This window comes from Poromitra crassiceps (genome assembly GCF_964638095.1).
Source record: "Poromitra crassiceps genome assembly, chromosome: 19".
In the NCBI taxonomy this organism is placed as follows: Eukaryota; Metazoa; Chordata; class Actinopteri; order Beryciformes; family Melamphaidae; genus Poromitra; species Poromitra crassiceps.
The window spans coordinates 25,577,500-25,596,760 of NC_139646.1; the positions used below are offsets into that span (position 1 = coordinate 25,577,500).

Sequence of the window (19,261 nt, forward strand, 5' to 3'; positions counted from 1 at the left end):
TTCAGTCTGTCTCTTTCAGCCTGTCTCTTTCAGCCTGTCTCTTTCAGCCTGTCTCTTTCTGCCTGTCTCTTTCAGCCTGTCTCTTTTAGCCTGTCTCTTTCAGCCTGACTCTTTCAGTCTGTCTCTTTCAGCCTGTCTCTTTCAGCCTGTCTCTTTCAGCCTGTCTCTTTCAGCCTTTCTCTTTCAGCCTGACTCTTTCAGCCTGACTCTTTCAGTCTGTCTCTTTCAGCCTGTCTCTTTCAGCCTGTCTCTTTCAGCCTGTCTCTTTCTGCCTGTCTCTTTCAGCCTGACTCTTTCAGCCTGACTCTTTCAGCCTGTCTCTTTCAGTCTGTCTCTTTCAGCCTGTCTCTTTCAGCCTGACTCTTTCAGTCTGACTCTTTCAGCCTGACTCTTTCAGCCTGACTCTTTCAGCCTGTCTCTTTCAGCCTGACTCTTTCAGCCTGTCTCTTTCAGCCTGACTCTTTCAGCCTGACTCTTTCAGCCTGTCTCTTTCAGCCTGACTCTTTCAGCCTGTCTCTTTCAGCCTGTCTCTTTCAGCCTGTCTCTTTCAGCCTGTCTCTTTCAGCCTGACTCTTTCAGTCTGACTCTTTCAGCCTGACTCTTTCAGCCTGACTCTTTCAGCCTGTCTCTTTCAGCCTGACTCTTTCAGCCTGTCTCTTTCAGCCTGTCTCTTTCAGCCTGACTCTTTCAGCCTGTCTCTTTCAGCCTGACTCTTTCAGCCTGTCTCTTTCAGCCTGTCTCTTTCAGCCTGACTCTTTCAGTCTGTCTCTTTCAGCCTGTCTCTTTCAGTCTGTCTCTTTCAGCCTGACTCTTTCAGCCTGTCTCTTTCAGTCTGTCTCTTTCAGCCTGTCTCTTTCAGCCTGACTCTTTCAGTCTGACTCTTTCAGCCTGACTCTTTCAGCCTGTCTCTTTCAGCCTGTCTCTTTCAGCCTGACTCTTTCAGTCTGACTCTTTCAGCCTGACTCTTTCAGCCTGTCTCTTTCAGTCTGACTCTTTCAGCCTGACTCTTTCAGCCTGTCTCTTTCAGCCTGACTCTTTCAGCCTGTCTCTTTCAGTCTGTCTCTTTCAGCCTGACTCTTTCAGTCTGTCTCTTTCAGCCTGTCTCTTTCAGCCTGTCTCTTTCAGCCTGTCTCTTTCAGCCTGTCTCTTTCAGCCTGACTCTTTCAGTCTGTCTCTTTCAGCCTGTCTCTTTCAGCCTGACTCTTTCAGCCTGTCTCTTTCAGCCTGTCTCTTTCAGCCTGTCTCTTTCAGCCTGACTCTTTCAGCCTGACTCTTTCAGCCTGTCTCTTTCAGCCTGACTCTTTCAGCCTGTCTCTTTCAGCCTGACTCTTTCAGCCTGTCTCTTTCAGCCTGACTCTTTCAGCCTGACTCTTTCAGCCTGACTCTTTCAGTCTGACTCTTTCAGCCTGACTCTTTCAGCCTGTCTCTTTCAGCCTGACTCTTTCAGCCTGACTCTTTCAGCCTGTCTCTTTCAGCCTGACTCTTTCAGCCTGACTCTTTCAGCCTGTCTCTTTCAGCCTGACTCTTTCAGCCTGTCTCTTTCAGCCTGACTCTTTCAGCCTGACTCTTTCAGCCTGTCTCTTTCAGCCTGTCTCTTTCAGTCTGTCTCTTTCAGCCTGTCTCTTTCAGCCTGTCTCTTTCAGCCTGACTCTTTCAGCCTGTCTCTTTCAGCCTGTCTCTTTCAGCCTGTCTCTTTCAGTCTGACTCTTTCAGCCTGACTCTTTCAGCCTGTCTCTTTCAGCCTGTCTCTTTCAGCCTGTCTCTTTCAGTCTGACTCTTTCAGCCTGACTCTTTCAGCCTGACTCTTTCAGTCTGTCTCTTTCAGCCTGTCTCTTTCAGCCTGTCTCTTTCAGCCTGACTCTTTCAGCCTGTCTCTTTCAGCCTGACTCTTTCAGCCTGTCTCTTTCAGCCTGACTCTTTCAGCCTGTCTCTTTCAGCCTGACTCTTTGACCCCGCCCTCCCAACCCCCTCATCTCCCTTTGACCCCGCCCTCCCAACCCCCTCATCTCCCTTTGACCCCGCCCTCCCAACCCCCTCATCTCCCTTTGACCCCGCCCTCCCAACACCCATAGTCCTGGCTGCACTTGTTCAGGTGATTCCGTATTCGTTGCAATTAAGCTGTCATGACCCAAAGATAGTATGTAAGATGAAGATCCATCACTGGCCTCTACTTTATGAATACAAGAACAGGAGGATATCACCAGCTAAAGCAACGGATGTGTGTGTTTGCTTGTTGTTATTATCACAGATCTAATGAAACAGAATAGACCAAACAAAAGAGCAACACAATCTAATTAAAGCCATTCATTCCACTCTAGTAATGAACAGGTGAGTCGTTAGCTCAGTGCTGTTGATTGGTGCAGGCAGCAGGCAGCACTGTCCTGCTCTGCCCTCACATCTGTTCTGAAGCTGCAGCATGTCTCCTGTCTGAGTCATGGCTGTGGAATTGAAATTAAAATACTCGTCTTGGATCAGCGTCTGCCTGTCTGCCTCTCTACATGCCTGCCTCTCTGTCTGTCTGTCTGTCTGTCTGTCTGTCTGTCTGTCTGTCTGTCTGGCTGTGTGACTTGTATTCAAGCAAAGTAAACCGTCCTCTTGACTATTTCAGGTTGGTCCCCGAGTTCGACTGAAACATCAACAAGCTGTTATTAGAAAGACGACCTTTCTCTGCTCCAAACCAGCCAAGGTCATGATGATTCATCAGTCCCCCCCCCCATCTCTCTCTCTCTGTCCTCCTCCTGTCTCTATCTCTCTCTCCTCCTCTGTCTCTCTCTCTCTCTGTCCTCCTCCTGTCTCTATCTCTCTCTCCTCCTCTGTCTCTCTCTCTCTCTGCCCTCCTCCTGTCTCTATCTCTCTATCCTCCTCTCTCTCTCTCTCTCTCTGCCCTCCTCCTGTCTCTATCTCTCTATCCTCCTCTCTCTCTCTCTCTCTCTCTGCCCTCCTCCTCTCTCGATCTCTCTCTCCTCCTGTCTCTCTCTCTGTCTTCCCTCCTCCTCTCTCTCTCTCTCTGCCCTCCTCCCCTATCTCTTAAACTTAAAATTAATAATCTACACATCAACATATCAGAAAGCATCAAATCATCAGTTGTCTCTCTATACGCATGCAGGCATGGCTGATGTAAGGCTTGGAATCATGTGCCTAAACATATGCACATATCGCTCAATAGCGTTCACTAGACACTCATCAGTGGTCGACCACATCTGATTGTGTGTGATCTGTCATAAACAGGAAGTAGCAGCATTCCAACATGGCAGAGACACACACACACACACACACACACACACACACACACACACACACACACACACACACACACACACACACACACACACACACACACACACACACACACACACACACACACACACACACACACACACACACACACACTTGATTGTATCTTGATTTTCCGGGTGGTGCACACACAGTGTTGCGTGTTTTTGCTGTCTGCGACCTCCTCGACCCCATGGCACGAGAACACAGAGGGAGAGAGGTGCACCGCCCACTGATGGCCTCTGGGGGGACGGGGGCGCCACAGGGGCTGGCAGGCAGTGATAAGGAAGGGGCAGGTTACACCCTCAACACGGAGTCCAAGCTAAACATGTCCCGACACTACACTTCAAAAAGACTCTTAGCAACACTGATCCAATATACGTGACAAATACAGAGAGGAATCAGGCCCAAACACAACCTCCATTTTGTATTGAGAGCACCATTTCAGGTAGCTGCGTTGTTGGTGGGCTGTACCCAACTAAAAGCTGCTTCGTTTTCAACGAGAGATTAAAAGATTAGCAACCCAAATGAAATCAAATCTGAAGATTATGTCAAAATCAGAATAATCCATCGGATTCTCTGGGAAAAACAAGAGCCCAAATAGATTAGATAGATAGACAGACAGACATATAGATAGATAGACAGAGAGATAGATAGATAGACAGACAGAGTAAAGTCCCACTGATTGTCACACACCTGAGTGTGCGAAATTTGTTCTCCGCATTTGACCCATCCCCTGGGGGAGCGGTGAGCGGCAGCAGTGCTGCGCTCGGGAATCATATGGTGATCTAACCCCCCAATTCCAACCCTTTGATGCTGAGTGCCAAGCAGGGAGGCAAATGGGTCCCATTTTTATAGTCTTTGGTATGACTCGGCCGGGGATCGAACTCACGACCTCCCAGTCTCAGGGCGGACACTCAGACCACAAGGCCACTGAGCTGGATAGATAGATAGATAGATAGATAGATAGATAGATAGATACCGTAAATTCCGGACTATAAGACGCACCGGTCTATAAGCCGCACCTTCAAAGGTGACTATTTTTTTCTTCTATAAGCCGCACCGGTCTATAAGCCGCGGGTGTTTTGATGTTTAATTACCATATGAAAGGGTTCGTGCACAGAGAGGAATGTCGGGAAAGAGATCGCTGTTTGGGGAAGCTCCCATTTATTAACATTTCAACAAAACAAAAGTCAGGTCACTAATCCCCAGACAAAATCACACATTGTGGTATTTTTTGTTTTTTTTACAGTGCACACAGTGTCCGCGGTGTGGTGAAAAGAGGGCAAGAGAGGAAATTAAAACAGAAGTGGATTTATAGTTAGAAAGAGTGCTAAAGAAGAGAGAATTCCGTTTTTTATTTTTTTATTTTAGTTACTCACAGTACTATTGACCAGTCCAACTCAAAAGATATTCGGCAGTTTCACTTTGAGCTCTTGTTCCGCCGCTGGGCACACAGTGTCCGCGGTGTGGTGAAAAGAGGGCAAGAGAGGAAATTAAAACAGAAGTGGATTTATAGTTAGAAAGAGTGCTAAAGATAGTCCGGTCTGGTTATGACGAGTCTCGCTGGGTACAGTACGCCAAAGCGATATCCATTGACTCGATGATGCTGTTGTATGTTGCGCATTTCTGTTGCACCAACGCGGAGAGGTCCTGCCCGGACGAAAAAGCGCGTACCCTCCCAGGTGAGGGGCTTCTTCCCCGCAGCCTGGAGGATGAGTTGACGGTCGGGCCAGCGGAGTAGGCAGATGAAGATGGCCCTCGGTGGCAGGCCGGGGTCTGGACGTGGCCGAGGCGCCCGGTGTGCCCTGTCCACCTCTGGTGGTTTCTCGCCTTCCTTCAGGTCCAGGATGTAACACAGGATTTTGCCACGAAAGCGTCCATGTCACCGATCTCAGCTCCTCTTTTACATTGATCAGGCGAATGTTATTTCTTTTACTATTATAAACTCTGTTCACGGTTGCCTTAGTTTCTTTAGTGAGTGAGTGGATGGACTTCTGCACGTTTTCAAACTTGTTTTCAAGCTGCTCAAAACCTCTGAGCGATGTCGGACTTAATCGATAGTGTTTCACGGAGTAAAAGTTTAGCCCAAGCGTGTATCTCCAGCCTCCAGCAGGTGAGTCATTTCCTCATTCATGGCGTGATTGCTTCGTCTTTTTCTTTCTGCTTACCTGTGTTGTGTTATGTTATGTTATGTTATGTTGTTAAAAGAGGGCAAGAGAGGAAATTAAAACAGAAGTGGATTTATAGTTAGAAAGAGTGCTAAAAAAAGAGAGATTTTTTTTTTTTTTTGGAAAAAATCCATAGATAAGACGCACCGTTATATAAGCCGCAGGGGGCAAAAAAGGCCAAAAAACGGGAAAAAAGCAGCGGCTTATAGTCCGGAATTTACGGTAGATAGATAGATAGATAGATAGATAGATAGATAGATAGATAGATAGATAGATAGATAGATAGATAGATGTAAATGTATGAATCAAGCTAAGTAACAAATGGCCAAACGAACAAGGACACAATCAGAGAGTGAAACTAAGCGGGCGCGTCCTTACCAGCAGTGTTCCTCTGCAGCTTCCTGAGGGCCCTCAGCAGGCCCTTATAGCCCTGGAAGCTCTTGTCGTTCTGACTGTACAGCAGGATCTTCTTGACATCCAGGAACAGACGTGAGATTCTGATGGAGGAGCCACAGAGACCAGAGAGACACACATTCAACGGAGAGGTTCACCACGACCATCTGATGCTAGCACCTAGTCAGAAGCAGTGAGTAAACAAACATGGTGGCTGTGTGACTCACATAGAGTCGTTGAAGTTGCCCACCACCCCGGGGCTCTCTCCGGGCGTGGGGTAGCGGAAGCAGGGGTTGTTGGCGTTGCAGATGATGCCCTGCACCCAGGGCAGGGTGCCCGCAGAGGGCATGGCCTTGTTGGGGAAATGGCCTGTAGAGGTAAGACAGGGCACACAAACATATAGGATCATGTCATCATATATAGTACATTCTTGTAAATCAGAGAGGTAAAGTCCCCCCCCCCCTAGCCGATACTTGGGCAATTCCGCCTGCTGTCTCCGTTGCCGTCGCTCCACGCCCTCTGCCGATCTGGGGGGGAGTTGTAGACTAGCACATGCTTCCTCCGATACATGTGCATTCGCCAGCCGCATTCTTTTAACCTGACAGCGAGGAGTTTCACTGGCAGGGCATAGGGCATGGGAGGGTCACACCTATTACCTCCCCCTGAACAGGCGCCCCGACCTACCAGAGAGGAGGCAGCAACCAGGATACTTAATCCAGCTTCCCACTAGGGCTGTGAATCTTCACTGGCCTCACGATTCGATTACGATTATCGATGCATCTCGATGCATCTTCAATCGATGCATCACTTTTTTTCCCAATACATGATTTATTTTTTCTCACTCTCTTTTTTCTCACTGTGTGGCTACCTTTAAAATAAAAGTGCATTTGGAATTGCATTGTATTATGATCCAAATAAACAACTGCATGTACTTCCATTATATTTTATTCGATTATAAAAAAAAGAAAAAAAAGAAAAGATTTTTGACTCGATGCAGAATCGTGCACGTCCGCATCTTATAATCGATTATTCTTGACACCCCTACTTCCCACCCACAGACACGGCCAAGTGTGCCGGTATGGACGCAGGTACAGTACGATGGGGGTTCAAACCTGCGACCCTCGTGTTGGTAGGCAGGGATTCTACCGCTGCACTACTCAGTCTTTGTTGTGAAAAAGTCTTTGCCTTTGTCTCATTAACTACTGGTGACTTTTATCCCACTGCTCTCTGAACCAAACCACCCTGAGCTCTCACAAGCCTTTTAGTTCAACCCTTGAGAGTTTCTCTGTCCCAGAACCAGAACCTGCACTGCTGGACAGAACCTGCACTGCTGGACAGAACCAGCACTGGACAGTGCAGAACAAACTCACTAAGGGGGGGGGGGGGCGACTGGAATTGGCTACAAGGCATATTTCTACTGGCGAGCATCTGAGAGAGTTGTTACAATGTAAAAATAAGATTGCAAACTATTTATAGTCTCCTACACACACACACACACACACACACACACACACACAGACACACACACACACACACACACACACACACACACGCACACGCACGCACACACACGCACGCACACGCACACACACACACACACACACACACACCCAGAGTCACTGCTGTAGGAGTGGATTTTATACAGCCCTGAGTTCATCTTTACTGTCGTCTCAACACTTATCAGTCTATTGCTGCTGTAACGGCACGGTAGCTAACATCACTATCACCCTGAAGAGATAAGGACTGATGGAGAGATAGGGGTTAGAGGTCACTGGGTTTACTGGGTTGGGATGACTTGAGACACAGTTTGTCACCAGTGCATTTTGTCCCAGCTGGAGGGCCTTTTGTCACGGTCAACAGAACGATCGTGACCCATCTCAAATGGGAGATTGATTCGCCTTATTCTGCATGCTAAAATAACACACCCCACCCCCCTGAACCTGACCTCTTTCTTGACGGGGACGGTAAAACAAACGCTCCTTCAGATTGCATCGTCGGTGTTTACTGTACACGTTTGATTATGGAGACGGAGGGAGGTTCGATATCTCAGTCTGACCACTAAGTGAATAAATGACTCTCTATTGATACCCCCCACGCTCAAATCAATAATTGGTATTTTGATTTGTTTCGTGAGCAGACCACATGAAAATTAGATGAGCTATGGATCTATGGACTTTTTAATGACTTGAATGAGTCATTAAAAAGAACAGTTGAAAACCTGTGTTAAGATACCTTTCTTGTTTTTCCTTCCGAGAATTTCCCAGAACTGTAAAAAAATATATATATATATATAAAACATGGTGGTGACCCGTGGTCAGACTTGTGAAAGCAGAACTGCTGACTAATGATATTGTAATTGGCGTTTCCCGGAGCTGAAGGCAACTGTCACATGTTCACACAGAACAAACAAATATTGACAAAACCCTCTGTGACAATAACACGGAGACCTTGGGATGATTAACATGTTGACTTCCAAGGACGTTTCCATTCCGAGCACTGAGCTGCTGCTTCAGTACCAAGAAGAACACACTTTGTCCCCAGTAGGTCTATTATCAGAGGTGTGATCTGACCCAAGAGCCGGGTCATAAATGAAGGATCCCGGGAAAAATCACATCAATGACTTGTCTTTTCCTGTGTACCGTATTATTATTTTGAGAATATAATTTGTGTTTTGTGTTCATCGTCTAGTGCTCTCAAAAAGTTGTTGTTGTTGTCCAATTTTTGTTCAGAAGAGATCACACAAACAATAACTGTCTTCCTTTATCTCATACTGACAAAAAGAGACCAAGACAGGTTCAGCCCTTCCTAACGTTCTTCAGATGATCTCCTCTCTCTGCAGATACAGTAAATGACATGTTGGGTTGAGTATTTGGAACATGTTGGCACTCCGTGTGGTTCCTCCTGACAAAACAATACACACAGTATCATCTGCCCTGAAGTGGCGAGGCTTATCTTCAGCGTGTTTCATTGACTGGACCTTCTGAGGACACAGCGCTCGTTTGAGTTGGCAGATAGGGGACAGGTCTGCTGAAATCTGAATGACTCATGCACACTGCGCAGCACCGAGGACACACAGGAATAAGAATGATTTGAGTTTAAAGTGGCTATATAAAATAATGTGCTCACTCACTTCACATTGGCCAATTTTAAATCAAGGTTGCACATGCCTCCAAAGTTGATCACTCTAACGAGCGTAAGCACTCATCTTTGGAGACATCAACACTCTCAAAATGTCGGGATATTTCAGAATATACAGTAAGAGTCCCGCGGGGATGATGTATTTTTGTAGTCTTACCCAGAAGTCCCTGCACTTCCTGGGTCCTACGCGTAAACGTCAATGCGATTTTTGCATGGGAATCTCGGTTAAATGCATGAAATAAGGTCTGTGGTTAACAAAAGTTTATGAAACAGCAAAATTTGTGTTCAACAAGATCATCTTCATAAATGAGGACCACTTTTATGAATTTTGAAGCGTTTTCTGAAAATCTGGTAAAAAAAAAAAAAGGTGGTCCTCATTTGTGAAGATGATCTTGCTGAACACAAAGTTCGCTGTTTCATAAACTTTCATACATTTAACTAAAACCCCCATACAAAAACCCCATTGAATTTTGCTAACATCCAGGTCTTCTAGACTCATTCCTGCTGTAGGTAGTCTATCAGGGATACTGTAGATGAAATAATGGACAGAAGACAGTATGGGGAAAAGCAGGGGAAGGGTATTCTCCCTTTAGAAGTGAATGACAGCCTTGTGTCCAATCAAACAGAAGAATGAGCTGGGAGTCCCTCCCCCTTTCTGCTTACATTCATGCTGTTCGTAGGGGGGGTAGTGCATTACTTTCTGCTTACATTCGTGCTGTTCGTAGGGAGGGTAGTGCATTCGGACGGAGATCAGGATGAAGAAGATGAACAGAGGCCAGATGATCTCGATCAGCAGCTGGACCTGAGAGGGAGAAGAGCAACACAGAGGTCAATCCACCATGACACTCTCATCACACGCTACTGTAAACAGCATCTCCACATCTTCTTAAAACATCAAACTCAAAGACTTTTCAAAGACTTTCCAGGCCCAATTCCCTCAAATTCAAGGACCGGCATCATGGCATAGTTTGAGACAGGGATCTAGGTTAATTACTGTCACAACACCGAGGAAGGTATCTCTGCTGCTTTAGAAGTTTTTTAAAAAGGCGCTAAAATATTGTCCTCAGCAAATTTACACAAATGCTAAAGCTATTTTTTTTTGTTTGTTTGAAAGCACTCCCGCCCTGCTGTTACAGTAGTATTTGGGTCATTGTCTGTCCCACTGACGGGTCATGTCACGGTTGTGTGACATGTTGGAAGTATGTGTGCGGAGTGTACGGGGGATGTCAGCTGTTGTCCATTGTACACAGTAATCCCACCATATGCGTCTGGGAAGTATATGGGTTAAGGAGGAGAAAGAGAGAGAGAGAGAGAGAGACAGAGAGGGATCTCTGTAGGGTTAGAGAGGACTATGGCTTTGTCCATCTGTTCCATATGGCGTCCCAGCATCAGCTGCCTGGGTCCCTCCCTGCCTGGGTCCCTCCCTGCCTGGGTCCCTCCCTGCCTGGGTCCCTCCCTGCCTGGGTCCCTCCCTGCCTTTACATCAGCTGCCTGGGTCCCTCACTGCCTGGGTGTGGGGATATGGATATAGACACTGTCTAAGCATTGTATGTCTTTGTTGGAAAGAATATGCCTTAAATTAAAGTTCAGTCCACAGCCGGGTGGCAAATTAACGGGGGGAATCCAATTAATCTCAAATTGCCTTTGGGATTGGGATGATGGGGGGTTTTAAATGTCCCCGTAGAATAAAGAGTTAACTTTGTGTATTTTAACGTTACTCTGTATTTGCAAAGCGTACCTGCACAACCCCTGTACTCTCCTCCTAGTAGTCTTATCAAAATTAAATAGAAAGAGTCACTGACCCTCTCCCGGTCTGCCCAGGGCCTGAAAAAGCTGTCTGTTGTGGGTTGGAGGATGGACTGGATAGCAAGCGATTTGCAAGCGATGTTTTGCAAGCTATGCATTTTGCACGCTATGGCGGGCTATGTCATTTTGCAAGCGATGTTTTGCAAGCTAGGCGTTTTGCAAGCTATGTTGTTGGGCTATGTCGTTTTGCAAGCGATGTTTGGGGTACATTGAGGATAAGCCATTCACCGATACCCCAGAAAATCTCCCTCTTTTTCACAGCCCAGTGTTGGGATAGCGACTAGTGACATGTACCGACAGTACATCTAGAGAGTAGTGACATGTACCGACAGTACATCTAGAGAGTAGTGACATGTACCGACAGTACATCTAGAGAGTAGTGACATGTACCGACAGTACATCTAGAGAGTAGTGACATGTACCGACAGTAGATCTAGAGACGATAAGAGACTGCGATTGTTTATGAAATTTTAGAAATAAAATATGCTTGAATAAGAGAGATTGAATATTGGTCTGTCATGCAACATACAGTAGAAGAAGGTATTTCACAACATTTGATCAAATGGGCTCAAAATAATCCAAAATGCCCCCGAAACATATTTCGCAAAGAAGGGGGGTTGGTTTGTTAAAAAAAATCCTACCCTGGTTCACAGCTTGCTTTGACAAAGAGGGTTTCTGTTGGTGAACAAGCTGATCAATTGTAAGCAAATGTGGCTCCTTCACAATAAAGACGTATTATATTCTATAGCCCTGAATCCTTCACAATAAAGGCGTATTATATTCTATAGCCCTGAATCCTTCACAATAAAGGCGTATTATATTCATGACATAATTTAGAGTGTGTGGGCATCAAGCAGCACGGGCTGCTGAGTCACATGTATCTCTAATGCTTTTCAGTCCAAGTGGCTGACAGATGAATGACATCATTTCCATTTCCTGTGGGTTGTATTCCCAGTGGAGCCACGCATATTCAAATGCAGAAGGCAAAAAGTTCAACTTTCAGTTCAAGTCTGCCTTTATTCTGTGAGTCGTCACTGTGCTGCCTCTGATTCATGCTGTGCTCATAGAAAGTCTTACTGAAACAGAGCTTTTCACAGGGATTTGTCTCTCTTTGCAAACCAGCAGTCTCTACTCTCAAACCAGCAGTCTCTACTCTCAAACCAGCAGTCTCTACTCTCAAACCAGCAGTCTCTACTCTCAAACCAGCAGTCTCTACTCTCAAACCAGCAGTCTCTACCAGCAGTCTCTACTCTCAAACCAGCAGTCTCTACTCTCAAACCAGCAGTCTGTACTCTCAAACCAGCAGTCTCTACTCTCAAACCAGCAGTCTCTACTCTCAAACTGGCTGACCTCAAAACATCCTTGTGACATGTGGAAACATGTTGGTGCCTGGTAATGTGCCATGTTGAAACATGTTGGTGGTAAAGAATAATAATAAACACACATCAAGTATACAAAGCATGTCATATAATAGTGACATCCACATTACCAGCCGATGCAAATGCTTCGAAATAAGCCCAATGAAAGGAGATAGAGTACATTTCTATAAATGCATAAATAAATGTATATAACTGTGTATTGAAATGTGAGCTGAAAATGTCCTCCATTCCCTTGTAGTTATGAGTCAGTGACTGACTGATAAGCATCCGTCCTACTTACAGTTTGTCTCCGTCTGAAGGTGAAGTTCTTCCAAAGCAGTAAACCCAGCTGAGTGGAGACTGCCATGGCGCCAAGTGCTCGACCTCACTGAGCACGCTCCAGCTCCTCACTGTCACACAAACAAAACAGAGAGAGAGAGACAGAGAGAGAGAGAGAGAGAGAGAGAGAGAGAGACAAAGAGAGAGAGAGAGAGGGAGGGAGTCAGCTAACTGTCAATTGGCACATGGACAGCAGCTAAGCAAAGGACTCACATATAGTCACCAAATTGTCCTATCGTGCAACAAGGCAGTGATTACCCAGGATCAGCTCTGTCCCAGGAGGAGAATGGCTGACAAAGTCATCTAAACAGTCCAGAGTATATGACTCATCAACACCATGTGGAGACGGAGCAGAAGGTCCTCAAGGACAATCAAGAGCGTGAGTGCAAATTGACTAAGCAGGAGGAACTGTGCGGTCCAGTTCCCACTGCTACAGCAGGCTAAGAGCACGCAGAGTCCGGTTCCCACTGCTACAGCAGGCTAAGAGCATGCAGAGTCTCAGATGAAGAACAACCTTCAAATCATCAAAGATACAAAGCAAACAGTGAGCATATTACCCAATAACTCTACTGGCATGTCAAAACCATAAAATACATTGCCGGCGCCGCTGAAGGATAGACAGGATTGTGACTGACTCTGAGAGAAGGCAGCCAAGACAACAGATTCACCTGTTGCCTCAAACCAAAATGGTTCCAGTCCCAACCAGCAGCAGCACAGACGGTCAGCAACTGTCTGATGGCAACTAACAGACAGAAGAAGGCTTCCAGCTTCCAGCTAGAGACTCACAGGTCCACACATAGACTCATCATCTGTCCAAAGGTCAGAGCTAAGCAGGAGGTCAACTTTTGAGGATGAGTGGGAGTGTGGACTGTGGAGTCATTTCAATGTTGCGGGGGAAGTGGTTGGTACAGTTAACACAACCCCCCCTCAGTAAACACCTCAATGTCACAATATCCTGCATAATGAGGTACAAGTTCAGAGACAACAAGACTGCACTGGCTGTGGAGATGTTGTTGTTGTTGTTCTTTTTAAAACAATAAAGTAAACAAACTAAATGTAGCTCCCTGCCACCCACACTATTCCATCTACTGTAAGTCAAACAACTGCTGTACTACTGTGTAGTGCAGCAGGTTGGATGGTTAGGTTCTGTGTAGTGCAGCAGGTTGGATGGTTAGGTTCTGTGTAGTGCAGCAGGTTGGATGGTTAGGTTCTGTGTAGTGCAGCAGGTTGGATGGTTAGGTTCTGTGTAGTGCAGCAGGTTGGATGGTTAGGTTCTGTGTAGTGCAGCAGGTTGGATGGTTAGGTTCTGTGTAGTGCAGCAGGTTGGATGGTTAGGTTCTGTGTAGTGCAGCAGGTTGGATGGTTAGGTTCTGTGTAGTGCAGCAGGTTGGATGGTTAGGTTCTGTGTAGTGCAGCAGGTTGGATGGTTAGGTTCTGTGTAGTGCAGCAGGTTGGATGGTTAGGTTCTGTGTAGTACAGCAGGTTGTATGGTTAGGTTCTGTGTAGTACAGCAGGTTGGATGGTTAGGTTCTGTGTAGTGCAGCAGGTTGGATGGTTAGGTTCTGTGTAGTGCGGCAGGTTGTATGGTTAGGTTCTGTGTAGTACAGCAGGTTGGATGGTTAGGTTCTGTGTAGTGCAGCAGGTTGGATGGTTAGGTTCTGTGTAGTGCAGCAGGTTGGATGGTTAGGTTCTGTGTAGTGCAGCAGGTTGGATGGTTAGGTTCTGTGTAGTGCAGCAGGTTGAATGGTTAGGTTCTGTGTAGTGCAGCAGGTTGGATGGTTAGGTTATGTGTAGTGCAGCAGGTTGGATGGTTAGGTTATGTGTAGTACAGCAGGTTGGATGGTTAGGTTCTGTGTAGTGCAGCAGGTTGGATGGTTAGGTTCTGTGTAGTGCAGCAGGTTGGATGGTTAGGTTCTGTGTAGTGCAGCAGGTTGGATGGTTAGGTTCTGTGTAGTGCAGCAGGTTGGATGGTTAGGTTCTGTGTAGTGCAGCAGGTTGGATGGTTAGGTTCTGTGTAGTGCAGCAGGTTGGATGGTTAGGTTATGTGTAGTGCAGCAGGTTGGATGGTTAGGTTATGTGTAGTACAGCAGGTTGGATGGTTAGGTTCTGTGTAGTGCAGCAGGTTGGATGGTTAGGTTCTGTGTAGTGCAGCAGGTTGGATGGTTAGGTTCTGTGTAGTGCAGCAGGTTGGATGGTTAGGTTCTGTGTAGTGCAGCAGGTTGGATGGTTAGGTTCTGTGTAGTGCAGCAGGTTGGATGGTTAGGTTCTGTGTAGTGCAGCAGGTTGGATGGTTAGGTTCTGTGTAGTGCAGCAGGTTGGATGGTTAGGTTCTGTGTAGTGCAGCAGGTTGGATGGTTAGGTTATGTGTAGTGCAGCAGGTTGGATGGTTAGGTTATGTGTAGTGCAGCAGGTTGGATGGTTAGGTTCTGTGTAGTGCAGCAGGTTGGATGGTTAGGTTCTGTGTAGTGCAGCAGGTTGGATGGTTAGGTTCTGTGTAGTGCAGCAGGTTGGATGGTTAGGTTATGTGTAGTACAGCAGGTTGGATGGTTAGGTTCTGTGTAGTGCAGCAGGTTGGATGGTTAGGTTATGTGTAGTGCAGCAGGTTGGATGGTTAGGTTATGTGTAGTACAGCAGGTTGGATGGTTAGGTTCTGTGTAGTACAGCAGGTTGGATGGTTAGGTTATGTGTAGTGCAGCAGGTTGGATGGTTAGGTTCTGTGTAGTACAGCAGGTTGGATGGTTAGGTTGGAGTTAAAACTGGCTTTTCATCAGTAGGTTGATCAAAGCCATCCTGTTTATCCTGTTGAATTTCTTGCCTAATGAGGTGCCGTGCAGACAGGACGTGTGTATTTCACATAAGAACGCTTTGGAAATCATGTCGAGAGCGCTTCCAACGCGCACAAAACACAGCGCACGGAGCGTTTTTCTTCTGTGCTTTGTTTTGTTTTGCCCTGCAGTCGCGCGCAGGAGCCTACAGTTCAGGACACAACGATCACACGCACGGTAGCCAGCTAGTTCCATCTGTTTGATGCTGTTGACTGTTCGCACTGTGAACATGAAAGCCAGATTATTGGCAATTCTGGCAGCAGTGGAGGTTGAAGATCCCCCTGGCAGGAGAAGAGTGACATTGACGAGCAGCACGCTTTTCCTCCAAAGGTTAAACTTTTTTCAGCTTGAGACGCCCAGAGCACTCAGCCAAAAAAACACTAGCCGCCAGGAGCACTTGAACACCAGGGGCGGTCCTTGAAAGAGGATTAGGTGCACCATCCAAGCCATTTTGGGCACCAGTGCACCAATTAAGCCAAATGAATGTAAAATCTAAATCAATGTTGGTCCCCATGGACTACTTTACATGAATTACTTTACATGGACTACTTTACATGGACTACTTTACATTGATTACTTTACATGGACTACTTTATATGGACTACTTCATATGGGCTACTTTACATGGACTACTTTACATGGACTACTTTACATGGACTACTTTACATGGATTACTTTACATGGACTACTTTATATGGACTACTTTACATGGACTACTTTCCATAGACTACTTTATATAGACTACTTTACATGGACTACTTTACATGGATTACTTTACATGGACTACTTTACATGGACTACTTTACATGGACTACTTTACATGAACTACTTTATCTGGACTACTTTACCTGGACTATTTTACATGGACTACTTTAGCAAGTTTTGTCTTTAAGCTTTTTGGGTGCCGTTTGTCTATTATCTGCTCATGAACATTTCCCCTGCTGACATTTTTTCGCCTCTTTGTGTATTTCTATACCAACTTGTCTCTCAGCAGTTGGACGACTTGCTCCTCTACAATAATGACATGAAAGTGGAATTTGGTCTCATTCAGTAATGCCACTGGACTCAATGTACTGTACCCAATGTCACAATAAAACAGTGGACAAACAGGGACTTTGGGATGGACAAACAATTAACACACGTGCACCCTATCTGTAGTGCCAGATGTACTTTCTCTAGATCATTCGATTCATTTGGCATTAGTCACGGCACATCATTAACTACATACCTGCCGTCTAGAGAAATAACAGGATTTGCAGGTAATTCATGCACATTAATTGGCACCTAGAGCATCAAGCACTGTACAGCATACTAGCCTAGTTGAGTTACTCATTGACTGCAAACAAAACTGACAATTTCATCATATAAATCAAACATTGCTACAACATAAGTAAACCACTAGTTTCCTCATCCACAACTGCTGGATCTACATTCCTATTTCACTGACTGTAGGCCTATTCTATGGTCAAAGCCTTGGGGAATTAATGAGGAAAACATCCCTTGTGCTGTCTATGTTGTCCTATGTGTGCGTGATCTATGTTGTTCTATGCGTGTGCGTGATCTATGTTGTTCTATGCGTGTGCGTGGTCTATGTTGTTCTATGTGTGCGTGATCTATGTTGTTCTATGTGTGCGTGATCTATGTTGTTCTATGTGTGCGTGGTCTATGTTGTTCTATGTGTGCGTGATCTATGTTGTTCTATGTGTGCGTGGTGGTCTAATTGTTCTATGTGTGCGTGATCTATGTTGTTCTATGTGTGCGTGATCTATGTTGTTCTATGTGTGCGTGATCTATGTTGTTCTATGTGTGTGCGTGGTCTATGTTGTTCTATGTGTGTGTGATCTATGTTGTTCTATGTGTGGGTGGTCTACGCTGTAGGCTACACTTAATGAATATGCATTTGACACACGATGCACAGATTTCCCACTGCCATCAAATAGGAAGATGAGTAAAAGCCTGACGGCCAGCTGGGAAATGAAAAGGACACAATCTTCCTGGGCAGCTGACAGGTTACTCGTTTCTGCGATGTTTTAAATAACCACATGATCATAAAGGTCTGGGTTGTTTATATGGGTTTACCCTGCATCACATCTGATTCTCCGGGCAGGCTGAGTGAGGCGTACAGCATGTGTTGAGATAGCAGGTGCCTGAAGCGGGGCCCCAGCTAAGCGCTGTGCTGCCCGAATGGTGCAGAGCCAGTGCGCCCCTATCGGCACACATCAATATTGCAATTTTTCCCCCACTTGTTTACCATCAATCTTCACTCACGTGTATTCTATATGGGATAGTCCCCCCCCCCCCCCCACACACACACACACACTTCAACTATGGGCGCCCTTTGCGCACATTATTTCTGAACACATTTGAGGAATCATTCCGAAAACAAATAGTGGATAACAGTTCATCCCTCAGGCGATGATAGGGATCGATGCTTTGATGAGCAAAATCAAGAAAACATGAAGACATATTTTGCTTGGTCAAACCCCACGAATGTGAACAGATAGCAAAGGCATTTCGTCGACGTTCAAACATCACTGCATCGTTCAAAAACACCACAAATTCCATAGCGCCGTCACACACAAATAAGGAGGGGAAACAGAAAACACGTGAAAAAAAATCACAGACAGCAATAAAACATACAGTTCATAACCGTAAGTGTGTGTTTTTTCCCACTGTGACCCAGTAGTGCCACTGTCAATGCGACTGAGTATTATAAATCTTTGTCTGAGTTGTCTGTGCGTGTGTTTCATTGTTCTGTATGAACTGGGGTTACTCTCGGGCATTCAGCTTCGCGATGCTGATCAAACAGCCGCGTCAAGCCCGACGGAATAAGACCGGAAGTGAGACTATTCTTCCTTCAAAATAGCGTCACTATCACACAATTTGACACTAGAAAATACTTGCCAATGCCAACATGTAATGCAAGTCCCATTCTATACAGCCTTTAACAACAATAGTGAAACATTGCTTCCCCCCACTAGACATCCTTACAAGTCGGCTAGAGATGTTCTTTTTGCTTCCTTTTTTTGCATGAGCCATGTCTGTCTGTGGTGGCCTACATGCTGTGAAAAGCCCATTTTTAGCGCATTTTAGAGGAGGAAATAAGAACAAGCACATTCCCCTTCACTAAACAGGCTGTCTTATTCTTAATGTTCCTACTTTGTATCACCAAAAATTCTTACAACAGTGCTCCTCCGTCGATTAAGCTTTTAATTCGAAAGCGCCGATCGGAAGTCCTACTCTTTATTCTGGCTGACTTGACACTGGTCCAGCACGGTCGAAAAAGCAACACTTGCGATACATCAAAATACATTTTAAAACAATGAAACTACTTGGTGTCAGTTCACCCGGGCAACTATTCCACCTTTAACAGTGTCCATTTAGCACATTGCAATTATTTATCAAGTTTGCGAATGATTCTTTAGGGCGGCACAGAAGCTTATAGACGACAAATGATTTTGGAGTCTTAATTGATCCACACAAATTAGACTAGAGTATGAAATTGACTGTAGCGTTATGACGACAAACAATCAGAAAAGTTGTTTTGTAACGTGATGACACAAAGCGCCATCCTTCTGTTACCCCCAACAAAGAAAGTCACAAATCCCCTTTAAAAAAAAACATCAAAACTCACCTTTATCCCGAACAATGCCAATATCCACTCTTTCTCCTCTCATAAAGTGTACTCCCAGGATACGGTGAACAAACAAAAAGAATTCTCCTCCTTTACCGTTACTGTCTAGTGCTTCTGTCTGTCTGACTATAGTGCCCTTTTTTTTCTTCCAGCTGGCTTTTATACCGCTGTTCAATGCAGAGCTGAGGAAGAGCAGCACAGAGGTAACTAACGGTCACAGTTTGTTGCTGCTCCCATATAAGGCAAGCACGTGCCGAGTCAAAACATCTCTTAAAGGGGCCGCGATGATCCCCTCCCCCAATATCAATGCTGCTGCTATGCCAG

General features: G+C 45.6%; 1 protein-coding gene across 2 annotated transcripts in view; it reads right to left on the reverse strand.

The window, feature by feature from the left end:
• The window catches only part of LOC310793661 (phospholipid-transporting ATPase ABCA1-like), a 76,203-nt gene extending 57,147 nt beyond the window's left edge, over window positions 1-19,056 (reverse strand). For both annotated transcript variants that reach the window (XM_083655509.1, XM_083655508.1), the window contains exons 1-5: window positions 18,938-19,056; window positions 12,441-12,549; window positions 9,684-9,777; window positions 6,065-6,206; window positions 5,823-5,941 (exon numbers count right to left, since the gene is read on the reverse strand). In XM_083655509.1, the coding sequence (XP_083511635.1) occupies window positions 5,823-5,941; window positions 6,065-6,206; window positions 9,684-9,777; window positions 12,441-12,506 (421 nt within the window). In that variant the 5' untranslated portion in view covers window positions 12,507-12,549; window positions 18,938-19,056. The remainder of the gene's footprint in view (window positions 1-5,822; window positions 5,942-6,064; window positions 6,207-9,683; window positions 9,778-12,440; window positions 12,550-18,937) is intronic.
• Between the last annotated feature and the right edge of the window lie 205 nt (window positions 19,057-19,261).